The sequence below is a fragment of the Lytechinus pictus genome, chromosome 18 (assembly GCF_037042905.1).
Source record: "Lytechinus pictus isolate F3 Inbred chromosome 18, Lp3.0, whole genome shotgun sequence".
In the NCBI taxonomy this organism is placed as follows: Eukaryota; Metazoa; Echinodermata; class Echinoidea; order Temnopleuroida; family Toxopneustidae; genus Lytechinus; species Lytechinus pictus.
This window is the reverse complement of record NC_087262.1, coordinates 10,981,569-10,999,017: the sequence shown is the minus strand read 5'-3', so window position 1 is coordinate 10,999,017 and position 17,449 is coordinate 10,981,569. Positions and strand designations below refer to the sequence as shown.

The window sequence follows — 17,449 nt, the reverse complement described above, 5'->3', positions numbered from 1 at the left end:
TTGGAGAACTCGTGTGATATTGACTGGAATCTATATCAGTGAATCATACTGCCATTTCGTGATTATCCTTCTTTCGTCTTTCTTTTTCCTTTTTCTTATTTATATTATTTTCATCTTCTTTTACCTCTACATCTTCCTTCATTTCTTATTCTTTTTTATCTTTATTTACCTCTTCCTTGCCATAATCCTCTTTATATTTTTCCTTTTCCTCTGCTTTGTCTTCCTCTCCCTTTTACTATACTTTCTCTTTATCTTTATTTTCCTCCACATCTCCTTTCTCCCTTTCCTCTTCTTTCTCTTCGTCTTTGTCTCCCTTTTTCCTCTTTCTCCTTTTCCTCTTTTTCTTCCTCTTCCTATTCATTCTTCTTCTCCCTCTTTCTTCCTTCCTTCCTTCCTTTCCTTCCTTCATTTTCAAACATTATCCTCTCTCCTTACCTGCTCTCCCTCAGTTTTCTCCTCTCTCTTTCTCATTTCCTTTTCTCCTTCTCCTCCTTTATCATAAGAACTTGAGACCCCCTAACCAAAATATTGCATATCAGTGCATTACATGCATGCACACATACAGTAAATGTATAACCACCATTTTCCTTTGATATTAATTAGTAATACATGTATGTCTTTATACTCTTATTATACACCCTATTTACCTTTGTCATCTGTTGAATATTGATGTATGGATACTGTGTGTTTATCTTGGTAACAGCTGGACCAAATGGGAGACAGCTTCAATAGTAATACAAACAACAGTGTTTCCACGGTAACAGGGTCACCCATGTCTCGGAGCGGATCACCAGAACACAGGCGATCAGGTACATTCTTTAATGACACATTTTGGTAGTATGTGAATGAATTCATAGATATTTACTTCAGTTTACAGTAGAAATCTACAGACCCACTTTGTATGTAAATGTTAGTGTCTTTCAAATTTGTAGCTAAAAATTTTACACATTTTTGTTATTTTTATTTTTCAAATGGAAAACAGCATATTTTTTTGTCATCGAATGGAATCCTTGATTATGATTGGATGTTGGACATTGTTGCCGTGGTAGTAGCCATTGAATGTCAGAGTTGGAATAATAGTAAGAGGGCCATAATGTTTTACCATCTTCTTCAACGGTTTCCCTTTCTCTGGAACTCCCATGGGGCCTTCTTCTTTTGACTGGAGTGTTAAGAGTCTGCATGTATCTGTATTCATGTTGGAGTGCTCCCCAGGGAGTGGGAGAAGATAATACATTGTTTGCAGGCCTGCTAAGATCTGATAACCAAATATTACATGAAAGCACTTATAGATGTTGTTCTGATGAAAAAAGTGCTTATGAAGCGAAAAATTCTTGGTATTATAAAAAATGAAAATCAATGTAATTTTTATCATTTCTTTTTCTCTGTGCTGATAACAGGTCGAGTGAGTCCTGGCAAACGGAATCACCAGCACCTTAACTCCAGTGACTCCACTGACCACAAGCCAAAGCGGACCATGCAAGACCATGATGAACCGGACGCCGGGAGAGGGTCAAAATCGAAACACAGACGCGCTGGATATTCCAACATAAGCAGCAGTACCATAGACTCTCAGGACAGTTACAGCGACATGCGCTCATACAAGGACTCGTTACCACGTAGCCGCTCTACAAGGAGCTCACGAGAAATACCGGATGAAAGATCAAGTCGCAGGGATACCTCACATAAATCTAACTTTCCCGAAGGACGCTCCTATCACATGTCGGATATTTTCTCCCCGGCGAACAGAACAGAGAAATCAAACGGTTATCAGGCATTGAGCGAAAGGAGCGGCCATTCTCGCCGCGCCACGTCTAAACATTCCAAATCGCATTCTGCGTCGTCACGGGGCTACGAATCCATGCCAGACAGGCCGCCGAGTCGCTCGAAGCAGCGTTCGCCACCGCCGCGTGGCAAATCCAGCAGGACTAATCTGGTTTATGAACGGTTAAGAGAGAGGAGGGACAGGTTAGGTCGTCTCCGAGATCAACTAGGGCTTCGACCACGATATGGTAGAGAACTGACAAGGTCTGTGTCGGATTATGAGAGCGAAACGGACACAATGACGGAGGATGAGAGTCAGTATGGAGATGGAAGGTCCGAGGCTAGGTCATACAAATCTCTCAACTCGGTGGAGTCGGCAAGACAAGGTACAGAAGAAGTTGTGCCTAATATTGGTAACAAACTAAGCATGAGTTTTAACAGAATCCATTTAATTGATAACCGAAGTGTTTGTATGTAGAAGTAAAAAATATATGCCAAATGATTTTGGCACAAAATATGTGAATGCTGAGAAATTGATAAAACAAGCATAGCATGTTGCCATAATATCAAAGTTACAATCGCTGCAACTCTGTATGAAACATGGCCTTGGTCACATCTCCTTTACTAATGCTGACATTTATTGTTTTCCTAGGGAGCTATCACCCGGACCAGTATTCCCAGTACTCCTCTGTCGCGTCGTTTCCCTTCGGCCAAGGTCTACAGGGCTCCACGCCTCAGCACCAGAGTCGGAGTGTACCCAACGTCCACCAACAGAGGGCGGCAGATCAGTACGATGGCGTGCCCAGTAGAGATCCCGCAGAAAGACGGCTGCAGACGGCGCCCTCTAGTAACGAACACAAGCGAAACACCTTGCCTTCCAGGAAGAAATTAAAAGTGAGTGATTTTTTTTTTTTTTCAAAGTCTGTAATATAAAAAGTTGGCATCTCATACATGTATATTATCTGAGATGCCAACTTCTTTGGTTAAATACAAGAGCATAGGTCACAGGTATGAAGTGGAACAGTTTGCTCTTTGCCTTTTCGTTTACAAATTCACAAAATGAACTCCCAAGAAATGTCAACAATGCATCAGTTTCACTGGTCCTAGTATTTTGAATAGTTTCCCCAACAACAACTTTTCATGTCCTTCAGTACAATTATTAAAAAACAAGCCAAAAACCTATTTATTTTCTATACAACATCCACTTTATATATATGGTAAGCACTTGGAGAGTAGCTAATTATTGATTCTTACTTTATATTGTGGAGTGCTTCGAGCATGTTCAAATGGAAAAACCTCTTTATAAATGGTGAAATGTATGCATGTATGTACGTATGAATGCATATGGGGCAATCATACCCACCCCCATGAGTATCTGTCTGCACTTGTGCAGGTGATGAGTGACACCATTTTTGTCATTAATAATAATAGGCATTTATATAGCGCCATCTATCTAGAAATATTCTATTCCGAGGCGCATTGTTTATTATTATTATTACATCGGCTTTAGCTCGAGCTGCCTTTCAGCGCTCAGTGCATTCAAGGAATTAATCCTGCTGGGTACCCATTCAGCTCACCTGGGTTGAGTGCAGCACAATGTAGATAAATTTCTTGCTGAAGGAAATTACACCATGGCTTCATTAACATCAGTAACATCATTTTGCTTCTGACTTCTATCTTACAGAAATTCTTTGGACCAGAATTTGTTGTTATGAGCGGTGAGCCGAACGAGTCCATTACAATGCCTATATCGTTCTTAGTAAGTATGTTTTAATTTTCAAAAGATTTATTGTAGGTCAAAGGAGACGGGGATTTAATCACCAATTCAATTTTTTTAAATACTTTTAATACACAATTTGTATGTGATGGTACAAAATTGTGCATGGGGTTCATTGGTGATTGATTTATTCCATAAGTTTTGTAGCGCTGCGCTAATGAGAATATTCCGAGGTGTTACACAACACCTCAGAAATTTGAGAATTTCATTACAATTGAGAAACATATTCTTTTTTCAGAAAACAAGATTACAAGTGGATACAGATTTCCTGAATTCCTTAAAAAACTTGCTGATGGCATTTTTTTTTGCTGATGGCATTATTTTGTTACCGTCTTTTAATCTGCAATTTCTTTGCAAGCTAAAAGAGACATCTTTACATGTATGTCCGAGTATTGCACATTGATTATGAAATTTCTTTGTGACATCTACCTACTATAAATACTTGATCAGTTATTAACCAATTTCAACTTTCATTTTTCCTTCCACTGAAGAGCAAAGCTGGCAAGATTCCGCCAGAGAAGAAGAGGGTCACAGCCGTCATGCTAAATGGCCGCAGACTTGACCTTTTATGTGACCTAGGGACCTCAGGTCAGGAGCTATTTGACCTGATCGCATCGCACCTTGGTCTCAACGAAAGATCCTACTTTGGGCTTGCCTACATCAGAGGTATAGTATTTCTTTGATGAAGACCTTGGGCATGAACATTTTTATTGATGAGTGTCTGCCTAGGATTACCGATGAACATGATTTAAATCAAATTATTAGAATAGTTAGAAATTGATTATTATTTATTGAAGATATTTTATTATTGTTGATTATTTGATTATTATTCACAGTTTATTATTGGATTATAGTTTCATTGAAAATTGTTTTAAGCATGTGAAAATCCCTGTGAATCTGGAATTTTAAAAGGACTTCTGATTATGGTGACTTTGCCATTATGGTGTAGTAGTATAGTTACCATGGTGACAGACATTAGCCAATCAACATCAAGGTTTTAATTTTAATTTTAATAATGGAAAATTTTACCATAATTATATATATTAATAAAAGAGGCAACGGATGTTTATACAAAAAACATCTCTCAATATTAAGATATGAGAAGAAAGAACAATGTGTTTATTTTTTCTTTAAATGGGGAGTATCTTTCATGAACCCAGACATAAAACTCTATTAGGTGGGACCAGAGACCTGGGGCCAGTTTAATAACATACTTTTTAACCACTGGAAATCAAATATTCAGATATGAGAAGATAAAATAACAATTTAATTTCTTATTTCTTTGCTTAGATGGGGAGTATCTCTTCATAGACCCCGACACGAAACTCTATAAGGTGGGACCAGAGTCATGGCGTGAAGAGGCCAAGAAGAGGTCCAAGAAGGTTGGGTCGAAAGAGAAGTTCACCGTATTCTTCCGGGTTAAATATTATGTAGAGAATATCAGCTTACTGAGGTAAGAGCCCAAAAGATTAATGAAAGTGGTTGCAGTAAACACAAATTTGATGAGAAAGTCTGTGAAACAAAAAGATCGAATTGTCACCATATTCATTCTCTTGAAGACAACAAGATCACATTTCAGATGATCTTTGTAGGTTTGCATGGTGGAGTTTATAACGGGGAGAAGGTTTACGGTTCACCTCTCTTCACTTCATCCTGCTACTATTCATAAACCATCGCTACTCAAGCCATATTCAGCTCATCTCAACTGATTTACAGTCCTTTTTAAGACTTCACTCACTTTCAAGAAAAGAATACTTCTAATTTCATCTTTTCATCTTTTAGAATACTTCTAATTTCATCTTTTCTCGATTTTCCATTTCAATCTTTCTGCCTGTATTTCCTTCCCTTCTTGATATTACATATGGTGAACCGTAAACCTTCTCCACGTTAAGAGCAAATTTGTCGAAACATCGAGTTTGGGTCCTGTTAAGGACCAACACATGGCTACAAAAGTACGCTTGGTGTACCATGAAACCAATAGACTCTGTTACCATATCATCCAAGATCTAGTTTGAGTACAGTTAAACTGAACTTTGTGAAATCATGAATTCTAAGCTAAAAAAAACCATGACACTGAAGATGGCCAACACAGATAAGCACATGTGGGACAGTGATGTTACTATTGCTTGGAAAAAGACCCAATTACTGGCTGGTTTATCATGTTTATTTTGCTACTTTCTCAGCAATTACACAATTTCTAACAGAATCCGTTGGTACATATTTGTGCCATACATTATACATAGCAGACACTTGGGCCATCATTTTATCGGATTCTGTAAGAACTCGTTTTAAAATACCGGTAGTTGTAACCACAACTTCATTTATCTATTACCTTATAAAGGCTTGGCTATTTTCAGACCTGAAGACATCGGGGAGGGGGGTGTCAGCAGATCTATGAGCTTATTAGCATTAGAATATCCATCACAGACACTTAAGTGAAGTGCATTGTTACATCACAAAATCCTAACTTATGAGGTTTGGTACACAAATGGACATGCAGAAATTGACATTATCATGATGTTTCATCACCATTCACCATTCATGGATGAAGAAAGCATAACTAAATCAGTAAAAATTATCAAGCAAAGGATCTTTCACAATACTTGCCAGCCAGGATGGCATACAGTGTGTATATCAATTGTTATTCATTCATCTTTAGTCTTTGTGAATCCCCCAGTCTAATCCTTTGGAAGGGCTATTGTTCAAGGGTGGAATGAGGAAATACATGTAGGTCTCTATCACATGTACACAGTACTATGTAAAATCAACAAAATGGCCTGAGCTTGTTTACTAGTGAAGAGCACATATTTGTGTTTGTGGTCAATACATGTAGTAAGTAGAAACTTGTCGTCTTTATGGAAAGTATAGTTTTATCAAACATGAGGTATACTGCTTTGTACTTATGAACTTCTAGATGAGATTTGATTAAAAAAAATTTATCCAGATTTAAAATAGAGCCAGTGTAAGATTTTGGAAAATGTCAGATTTTGCTTGGAATCGCCTATGGATATAATATCATGTCATATACATGTATATGGTAAAATAGTTTTATGCATTTTGTTGTGTAATTGTTAAAACTGCAGCATGCAATTATAAGCACTGTAACTAAAAAAAACAAGCTGAAGAGAATTAGTATTGTATTCTGAATGTTGCCTGGGAGGTCATTGTGTCCTTTGGATAGGGTGTTTGATCAAAGTCCTTTGTAGAGGAGATTCAAACATTCTAAAACCATGCACTTCTTTTACAAGAGTAAGGGGGAAGCCACTATTGTGGTACAACCACAAAACCACATCAGCTGCTTGTATACACCTTACATGGATGGAAAGGTTATATTGAGTGCCAAGAGTCCAGGGTTGGTCTTGGTGTATTTATCGTGAATTCAACTTTTCTAACAGTGTGCTTGGTGCACGACCTTTTACCTGAGACTGACAAAATCAAGATTTCTGAAAATGATATCAACACCGTTACTGATGGCTCAACGCTGCCCAAACAACTACTTTTCTGTTTAATCCTTTGTACATTGTACTTTTATTCATGGAGGCGGGATAGCTCAGTCGGTATAGCGGGGGTTTCGGATTCCAGTGACCCGGGTTCAATTCCCACTTGGTGCGCTAGTGCCCTTTTGTAAGGCATTTATCCTCATTACTAGGTCTCTCGGAGAGGACCTTAAGCCATCAGTCCTCTGGTTGCTTATTTACAAGCATTCATGCTTTCTTAGCAATCAGGTAAAAAATCACCACCATTTTACCATTTACAGAGATCAACTCACCAGACACCAGTACTACTTGCAGTTGCGTAGGGATATTCTCGAAGAGAGAACCAAATGTGACGAGAGGTCCTCATTGCAGCTCGCCGCCCTAGCACTCCAAGCAGAAATGGGAGATCACGACGACGGCACCTCCCGGAACTACTTTCTGCCCGAGCACTACGTCGCTTCAAGCATGATAGAATCGATCGGTGTGGCGAATATCAGGGATAGACTGCCCTCTATGCACGAAGCTCAAAAAGGGATGTCTGACGTGGAAGCAGAATTTGACTTTTTGATGGTATGTATATTGTAATGTGACACAACGGGCATCTTTTCGATCTATATGCATGTACCTCCATCCATTCAATGTTGTCTGTGATAGATTTCAGTGGGTGTAAATTCACACAGCAGAAAATTCATCTTTCAATATTTTTTTCTGTGAGAACGTAGATTAATAGTAGCTTAAAGAGGTATATGCCAGATTTGATTTAGAAGCTATAATTATGATTTTATATTGTTTTGCCAATTTGAGGTTTAAAGCATGTTTTCCTGTTAAAAAAGTGTGAAATCAAAAATATTTTGTGTTTATTAAAGAGATCTTTAAAGCTCGCGTTTAACGATCCTACTGTAGGTTCATTCTAGACACAATAGGAGATTTGATTTAATCTCATCCAAGCCACAAAATAAGAAAAGAATTATGAGAATTATTTCAGTTAGTTGCAGACCTGTCAACCAGTACGTTTTTGCAACCAAAATACGGCAGTATGTTTTTTTTTTTTTTTTTTTTTTTTTTTACAAAATCGTAATTTTTTGAAAAAAATCATCTCTTTATGTCTCTATTTCATAAAACTTACACAAATATGGTTATTAGATCAATGTAATTTCAGGTAACTTGTTTTTTCTTCAATCATTTTGTTAAAACCAGGGTGAGATATACACATGTTTAAATGTTTTTTTTTTCATCTGCAAGAGCAGTGCGCATTTTAGCTTGCATGCAGCTTGAGCACCGCGATGAGCGAGTGCGCCACGCATTTTATTATGAAATACACTTTTTTGGGGAAAATACACTTTTTTTATCACAGATACAATTTTTCATTTCCAGAGGTTGGCAGGTCTGCAGTTGACCGATGCAAGTTATTTTCGTTTTCTTTGAATATCATAGGAAGCCAGAAAATTGCCCGAGTATGGAATCCACTTCCATCGAGTCACTCACAACAAGAAGGAGAGCTCGAGAGCGGTGTGGCTCGGTGTCTGTACCCGTGGGATCATCGTCTACGAGAAGAGCGGCAAAGTTCGCAAACAGGTCCATGCCCATCCCTGGAACAAGACTAAGAAGATTGCGTTTGATGTGAGTATACAGTATCATAATCATTGTCGTCAGCTATTATAGCTAAGCCTACTCCAGGTGGTTGTTGGAGACATTGGGCAGTATTCTGATAGTTAAACCTAGGTTTAACCCTATTCTAAACTAGAATTTTAAATCACACTTCTATGCAGTGGTTTATGTTTTATGGTTCTATCATATTCCTTCCACATTCGTGGAAATGATTATGTATAAAAATTCATATTTTTGTATTTTCATTTTCTTCCCATTTCACGCATCAATTTTTGTTTGACAACTTTTTGCAGCAGAGTAAGAATAATTTTGATTGGTGACTGAGTTGACAACTGGCACTCCATAAAAGTGTGGTCTAAGTTAATCCAGGGTTAACTAAACCAGGCTCACCCATTAAGTTTTGAAGTTTTCCACCAGTCTGCCCATCCATCAGTCCCATTTTTGTTCTCACGCTAACTAAAAGAACTGATTGACAAATCAATTTCAAAATTTGTCCAAGAAATTTTATGAAAATTTTAATAATTGAGGTAGTTGCTCTCAGGAAATGGAAATGAACTTTTGTTGCAATTGCAAGCACCTACATTGTGTCAGAGAATGATTATGCCTCTTCAGTTACCAGATTAAGTACTACGTCCATATTCACTTTTATTCTATTTTTTTTCCTACTTACGGTGTATACTGTTCATATTGAAATTCAATTTTATGTAATTGTTGGGATGTGTTTTTGCTATTTTCACAGAGGAGAAAGTTTGTAGTGGAGCCCTTTGACGCAACTGGTATGAAGTTTGTTCACTTCACAGAGAGCTACAAGAAGTAAGTAAAAATAAATATAAAAATTATCAATCTAAATGATGATGCAACACTTAACACATAGGTTTTTGATCAATTCACAAAATGTGAAACAACAATTTTGATTGGTTGCTGGTCTACCTTTGAACAGAATATGCATGAAACAATGATCTTGATTGGTCTTTGCAGTTTTTTTATTTATTGTATTGCTTTGTTTTATGGACCCCTGGTATTATGACATTAAAGCACCTGCTGAATTCATTAATGTATTACTTTGTAAAGTAGTCATAGTAATAAGGCCCTTGCCTAATGATTAGTTATTAATCATAAGGGCTTGGAAGTTGTAATCCTATGTCAGTTACTGTTTTCGTATTCTTTGCTACAGGGGTCGCTATTTAGTACAGCTCTGCAAATCTCAGCATAGATTCCATATGGCTGTGAGGACGAAGACCAATATTGCGCATCAGTTCCAGAATGGTAAGTAGTCCTGACATTGTTCATTATCATTTGATGACCATTTTTTATTATTATTTTTTTTAAATAATGCATATAGCATTTCCATTTATTTGAAAGCAGGATAAAAGCGCATTGCAGATTAAATGCCTTGCTCACGGCATAGGTGGCGCGGCCGGGATTGAACCCCGGGCTTCCATGTATAGCCAGGCGCCTTAGACCACTCGGCCACGGCACCATTTGCAAATTTGGAACAAGCATTTCATAGGAAAATTCTGTTAAATTTCTAAAGTTATATTGCAATACTGCATGTTCGTTGGCAGTTTAAAGATTGTGTCATGTAGTTCATATTAGCTTAATTCAGTTCATTTTATTCATTTTCTCAGCATAATAAATGATGTATATACAATATGTACAGGAATGACAAATAATAGTAGAGAAAAATGGAAAATACAAAAAAGTTATAAAAAAAACTTGTGAATAGTAGTTCCCAGTAAATCAAATTTGGAATAATATCTAGTAAAAAGACCAACTACCAAATTTTGTATTTTTTAAGAAATACCAAAAAAAAATCAGACTGAAATATCCATGTGAGATGTGCGGGATCCCATATGCTTGTTTTGTTGAAGTTAGCAAATCTTCATTAATCTAAGATTTTCCCAAATCTGTCTGTGAGTATGGTCGACCCGTATAACCTGCAACAAGCCTGATGGATATGTTGCTCTTTTTTTTAATTACATGGAAATATAAATGAAGTTTTAATTTTCTGATTTTTAGACTATGGCTTGGAAGGGGATAGTTACAGCTTAGCAAGCGGGTCATTGCGCTACGCCAACCACTATGAGCCAAAGGACGAGTATGATTACAGCGATGGCGAGCAAAGCATGATGGGATCTGTACCCAGCGATCTTGGCGCTTCCTCATACACCATTGATAGCATGAGGCATCATGGGATATCGGAGGCCAAGAGGTCAAACACGGGCTACGAGGAAGTCAGGATCGGGAGACCACCCCCTCGGAATAAGGTAAATGACTTTGTAATCTGCATAAAAAGGTTGCAAGGTTTATTTTGTAAAGTTTATGTTGTCAGTCAGAATTATGATTGCAATTATGTTCTTGCAATATGAAACATGTATATGATTGCAATAGCTTAATAATGAGTGACTTCGTTATTGAATTTATCAAACCATACAGTCGCCTCAAGGGATATAATATGTATGTCCTTATTCAATTAATTTCTCATCTTGTCTCAATTTGTCATATACAAACAGAGCCTTGAGAGACAACCTCATTCCACAACAACAGAGGACAGCAGACATCAAAGGTCACATCAAACAAATCAGCCATACAGGAACCAGACGACGGGGTCTAGGTCAAATGTCAATCAACAACGTGTGCTCCGAGAACGGCCACAACCTCGAGATGAATTCGATGGCAACGATCATGTTGAGAACGGATACGAGGAAGTCGGCAGGGTGCAGCCAAGGTCAAAGAGAAGGTCACAGCAGGAGTCGCAAGAGGTTCTGGATGACCCTCCGTATGCCACGATCGAAAGCATAAAAGAAAACAGAAAGAAGAACAAGCAAAATAGGAGGTAATATTTAAACTTTCGTTAAAGATAAAAGTGATGTTTTTGGTCGCGTAACACAAAGGTTAGCAATTAATGGTACGCTTGATTTTCACGATTAATTGTATATTGTAGCCAATGTAAACAATCATAAAAATAAAATGTTCTCCGACGATTGCTAAGCTTTGTGTTACGGGTTCCTGGTTTTGAGTTTTGATAAATATTAATAATAGCTGGATTTATATACCCCGGTTTTAGCTCAAGCCAATTGTGAATTAAACTTTTAAAAATGTTCTATACTGATGTGAGTTTCAAGTATGCACCTTATTGAATTTACCAAGGTATTCACCAGTTATCAATAATCTTATATTGTTGGGTCATTTTACAAAATTTCATCAGACTCTTCAACTTTCAGCATCCATAGAATCTCTCATGAGATTTTGTGCTTCTTATCTGACTATTAGTTATTGGTTGAATTTTTTTTCCAGAACACCAAAGATAAAAGGTGAAGAGAATGGGTATGCAGAGATCGGGCCTACAGACAGCGAGAAGCCTTACGTCCTGGGTAAATATCTCTCTCCTTTACCTGATTATTCACAAATTGGGCTACTTAATTATATTTATGCAATATGGACTGGCCTTGAGAGAGACGGCTGATATATTTCCCAAATTAGTCTCATGTTTCCTTGAGTCAAGATGAGGGCAGTATTGGTCTAATGAGGGAAATATTTGTGGTATCCCTGAAAATTATTGCCAGTCAGTCTTATTATCATAATGTGTAATTCTAGCTATCATTTGTAGCAATTTATTTGTCTGTGTTCCTGTCGAACATCTGTTTTGATATTATTCAAGTAGCATTGTAATTCTGTCTAAACAATTATGTCACTGTACTGCGCACATAGACCCACACTTCCGCATACACATTATTGTGCTTAGGTTTGATCAGCTGGAAATATGGATATTGTGGATCGATAGATTAGTACAGACGCGCAATGGCAAAATTAAAAATTTTGTCGAATTTCGCTGAGCCATTATGACATATTTTGTCTAGAGTAAGTGATTAAAAAGAAAATATATGCATCTACACGTATATCTTGTCTGCCAAATGCCTTATTTGGGGTATGATAGATATAAAAACAACTGACTGCAAGATCTAATCAAATGATTGCATGCTCGCAGTCACGTGTGATTCCGTTTTTAACCTATCACACTTTTTTTTAAAGCGTGCATTGTTGACATAATGGCGTGAGAGTCAGCAACCTTCTGTAAGAGGGAAAATGCTGTCTGAAATAAACGATGATGATGATGATCAAGTGTTTATTTTCATATTTTCAGGCACGAGCATACATAACAACACACATGCACAGTCCCGCAAGTCCTTAGACCAGGACGAGTCTATCAGCGATTCCCTGAGGGAGCGTCTAGAAGATCTTCCACCTTCCGAGCGCCCTGAGAGGGATATCATCATCGTCACCCTAAAGAAGAGCCCTCAGAAAGGACTTGGTGAGTAGTAGTAGCAAATCCGTTTTTGTCCCCGTAAAGAGGGAGGGCTGAATTCACTGCACTTTTTCCCTCCACAACTACAGACAAGGAAAAGAGGAAGAATAAAGAAGAAAGGAGATAATAAATTGAAAGGTCTTTGCTGTGTAATACTATAATACTCCTTTTATTCTATTGAGAGAAATATAGATTGTCTCACCCCTCCCCCTCCTATCAAATACTTTGGTGATGCCCTAGAATTTCTAGTTATTTTAGGTATGGCACTAGAAAATAGTGTTTCATAAGGATGCCTTTAGGTTTTACATGATTTACATGACAAAAACAAAACATGTTCTTCTTTCTTGAATGAGATTCTCAATAATATTGAATCCTATGAATCAAAGTTGAATTTGATCATGGTGGATTAGAATTCTTGCTTTTCACAAGAATCTGAATGCAAAGGTTATTACCCTAAGTAACTGACTATAAACTGCACCCATGGATTAACCTCGCTCCTGATTCGTGCTTCTTTCCCTCAGAGGAAAAAGTGTACTTTGTAGTCTGTTACGGTATATGTTTCGATTTGACCCATGTTGTTCATATTTTTCTTCTCAGGCCTTACCATCGTCGGAGGAGAAAACTCCCGAAGTCTAGACCTTGGGATCTTCGTCCGTTCCATAGAGCCTCATGGCCCCGCCCACAGAGATGGCAGGCTTCACGTCGGGGATCGGATCATCTCAATCAACGGCCAGAGTCTGGAGGGGGTGGGGCATCGGGTTGCCGTGGATATCATCAAGAATTCGCCAGAGGTCGTACAGCTGATTGTGTCGCAGCCGAAAACAGGTAAATACAATTTATACATTGTTTGAATCCCACCAAGGCATTAGCGCCCTTTTGCAAGGCGTCAATTCAGACTTGGTCACCCTGAACCCAGGTGTTAAATGGGTACCGAGTAGGATGGTATCGTCAGTGCTGTTGGATTAGCGATTGGAGCATCATTACATTACATTACAAGAATACTCCCCAGCGTGTGAAGATCATACATACACTGTATGCAGCTAGTCAAAATCCGTTGATTCCGGTGATGATATATATGAACAGAATATTGCTGTTGTTGTTGTTGTTGTTGTTGTTGTTATTATTATTATTATTGTTATTAAAGGAGAATGAAACTCTTGGAGCAAGTTAGCTTTTGTGAAAGCAGAAAAATCAAAGAATAAGATCAACAAAACTTTGAGTAAAATAGGACTAGCAATAAAAGAGTTATGAGCATTTGAATGTCGAGATCACTAATGCTATGGAGATCCTCCCATTGGCAATGCGACCAAGATCTGTGATGTCACACACGTACAACTCTCCCATTTGGACACTGAAAATATACCCCAAAACATCTCTTTTTGCTCATTCTAATCATATGACAAACGATTCATCAATTATATAATGTTGTACGAACCTCTGTACTTGTCATCTCATAAAGAGAACACCTCACCTTGTGATAGACTCTATAAAAGTGAGAATATAAGTGAAATAAGTACTAAAGTAATGAGGGAGTTGTACGTGTGTGATATCACAGATCTTGGTCGCATTGCCGTTGGGAGGATCTACATGGCACTAGTGATCTCAATATTCGAATGCTCATAACTTTCTTATTATTCAATCAATCTTCCTCAAACTGTCAACAATATGTTTCTTTGATTTTTCTCTTTGATATGGATTCAGCTGGTTTCAAGGGTTTCATTCTCCTTTAATATATATGGTATGCTACTCTATGATTTCCAAGGTGTCTTGACAAAAATCATTTTGCTTATTCCAATTCAAATCAAACTTTCTGTCTAGAATGACATAATTGATAGGGTTTGAACCATTGCTTAGAAATTATTTTTATGGTAAGTTTGCCATCCAATTGAAACTTATATATATATTGGCTGTTCAGCATTGTTACCATGGTAATTACAATGGATGGCAAGGCTATCATATCATGTAAGCAAGTCTTTGCAACCAGACCCTGGTATAGAAATTGGATATGCAAAGTTCATGAATTTTTCTCGTCCTTTCTTGCAGGATTGAACTCCAAACTCTCGTCCGCCCCAAGCTCCGAGGTCGTGTATGCCAACGTCCACCAGCCTGCCAACACCCAGACAGCAACCCTTGCCCCCAGCCAAGGATCCCTTGAAAACATTGAAGATCTCCCCCATGAATCCTCCGCAAGCGAGAACAACTCTCCCAAGCTTCGCAACCCCAAGCAGTTCCCGCCGACGAAGCCGCGACGCCGCCCCGAGAGCTTCGGGTCCAACTACAGCCTGAATTCGGACCAGGAGAGGAACGGGACGGGAGAGGGGAAACATGGGAGGTATCTGTCGGTTGAGAAGCCGAAGATTGCAAGGAGAAGGGGAGTCGTGGATTATGAGGATGGCGCGAGGGACGACGATGGTGGGAGGATAACAGAGAAAGAGGAGGATGCTTCAAGGAAGACACCAGAGGTAATATGATAATAATCAAAATAATATATGGTATTTGTATTGTAGCATGTATCCACGGTGTTCAAAGCTTTTGAGGAAACTACATGTACTATATACAGTGTCTATCTGAATTATTTGTACACTATACCAGAACACACTAAAAGGAGATAATTACTATGCTGGAAATAAAAAATTCCTAACCTGGCCATTATAAGATTTAATGAATTAAATATCATATGAAAGAGAAAATATAGCCTTTTTTCCACCTACAGGTAGTTGTAAATTGTGATTTGTCATGCATGAATATTTATGAACCATTAAGTGCGCTAACGTATATTTCCTTACCATTACGCGATCATTGAAGATGATATGCTGTCATCTGATATACTCTTAGGGGGTGTTGCAAGAAAATATTTGCAATCAATGGCAAATATTCTGCTGCAATTCTACAATTGAATGATAACTTTTAACTGTAGAAAATCAGATTACACTCCTTGTTTCATGGAGCAGATTAGCAATCAATCGCAAATTTGCAACTAATTGCACGGCATATGCTTGATTTCGGGAACGAAAATAGACTTGCGATTGATCGCAAGTTTCTTGCAATGCCCCACAAGTCTTAGTATTTCAGTCGCAAACAATTTTAGATGATGAATATCTGATTACTGTTGCCTCATTGACTTTTGTGCAGAGGTTGCAATTAGTTTCATATTTATAAACTTGAATAAAAACAACAAACTGTGTATCATAGTTTTATATCAAATGAAAGCATCTCATCATTGCATTTCTCAGAAAAAATAAGAAGTCATGACATGATATAACATAATTACTTTAATTTGTGTAAATTATCTTTCATTACATTAGAACATCCATTCCAAGCAATCCGAAAAGGATGATCCGATAAGCGCAGACATTCTTGACAACCATTCAGCGGACGAATGGGAGGACCTGGACAATGACGGCGACGATGACTCAAAGGTCACGACCCCTGAGAGCTCGGATATGGAGGACCTCTTCGGAGATATGGACGAGAAAAAGAACAAACCAAATCTAAACTTCAGCAAGATCAGCGCTGGGTTGGAATCTTCCGTGACGGCGACCCCATCGACCGTGACCGCCGCAATGCCGCCATCTCGCGATAAGCCGACCACGAAGGTGGCCGCGGCATCGCAGGAAACGGAGGTCAAGAACAAGAAGGCGGAGCAGGAGACCTTGGATGAAGAGGTTCAGGAGGCCAGCGAAGGACTGGATCTACTTCCTGGGGACAAGTATACCGTTCAGCTGAAGAAAGTGAATGGGTCTTTGGGCATCAGTGTAACAGTAAGGAAGAAATCTAATAATAGGCATTTATATACAATGTAGCGCCATTTATCTAGAAATAATCTATTCCGAGGCGCATTGTTTAGTATTATTATTATCCCGGCTTGGGGGGGAGTGTGTCAATAAGAGTTAAGTGTGACTTAAAGTCATGCTTAAATGCCAATGCGCACATGGTATCTATCGCAAAACATTGGTGAATAGTAGTGTGTCCTCGGAGCATGATATGACCAATGATGTGAGGCATTATGAACCACACAATGGGGATTATAAGTGCCATTTTTATTCAGTCACACTTAAATCTTTGTGAAACAAGCCCCTGGAATTGTTTCACACAAAAGCTTATGTTCGTATTTTTAATGGCATTCTTAGATTTTAATATGCACATTGTTTTTAGAGCGTAGCCGTAATTATGATTGCCCTAGCGTGCGCCCTCCAAGTATGATCTGGATTTGATGTGAAATCTTTCATTTTCATAGTATGCTGATAAAATTGGATACAGATTAAATTACTTCTTTACCATCTCGGATTCGAGGTACATGTATCTTGTCTAATTTGGTTATGAATGAATGATAAAAAGTATATAAAAAAGGAAGTAGATCAATTGTACTAATCTGCTCTGTGACCTTTGACCTTTATTCTGTCATTTCAGGGTGGAGTAAACACGAGTGTAAAGCATGGAGGTATTTACATCAAGACTATGGTTCCAAGAGGGGCTGCTGATCAAGATGGCCGTATCAAGTCTGGTGAGTTCAAAAACATT

At 38.2% G+C, this 17,449-nt stretch overlaps 1 protein-coding gene across 4 annotated transcripts in view; it reads left to right on the top strand.

The window, feature by feature from the left end:
• Positions 1–17,449, top strand: part of LOC129281542 (tyrosine-protein phosphatase non-receptor type 13-like) — a 68,692-nt gene that overhangs the window by 7,312 nt on the left and 43,931 nt on the right. For all 4 annotated transcript variants that reach the window (XM_064112936.1, XM_064112935.1, XM_064112937.1 and 1 more), the window contains exons 6-23: positions 704–809; positions 1,398–2,147; positions 2,414–2,655; positions 3,446–3,520; positions 4,030–4,204; positions 4,829–4,991; positions 7,296–7,584; positions 8,449–8,634; positions 9,362–9,435; positions 9,797–9,888; positions 10,642–10,889; positions 11,136–11,458; positions 11,920–11,996; positions 12,767–12,934; positions 13,526–13,753; positions 14,972–15,390; positions 16,234–16,689; positions 17,339–17,432. In XM_064112936.1, the coding sequence (XP_063969006.1) occupies positions 704–809; positions 1,398–2,147; positions 2,414–2,655; positions 3,446–3,520; positions 4,030–4,204; positions 4,829–4,991; positions 7,296–7,584; positions 8,449–8,634; positions 9,362–9,435; positions 9,797–9,888; positions 10,642–10,889; positions 11,136–11,458; positions 11,920–11,996; positions 12,767–12,934; positions 13,526–13,753; positions 14,972–15,390; positions 16,234–16,689; positions 17,339–17,432 (4,165 nt within the window). The remainder of the gene's footprint in view (positions 1–703; positions 810–1,397; positions 2,148–2,413; positions 2,656–3,445; positions 3,521–4,029; positions 4,205–4,828; positions 4,992–7,295; positions 7,585–8,448; positions 8,635–9,361; positions 9,436–9,796; positions 9,889–10,641; positions 10,890–11,135; positions 11,459–11,919; positions 11,997–12,766; positions 12,935–13,525; positions 13,754–14,971; positions 15,391–16,233; positions 16,690–17,338; positions 17,433–17,449) is intronic.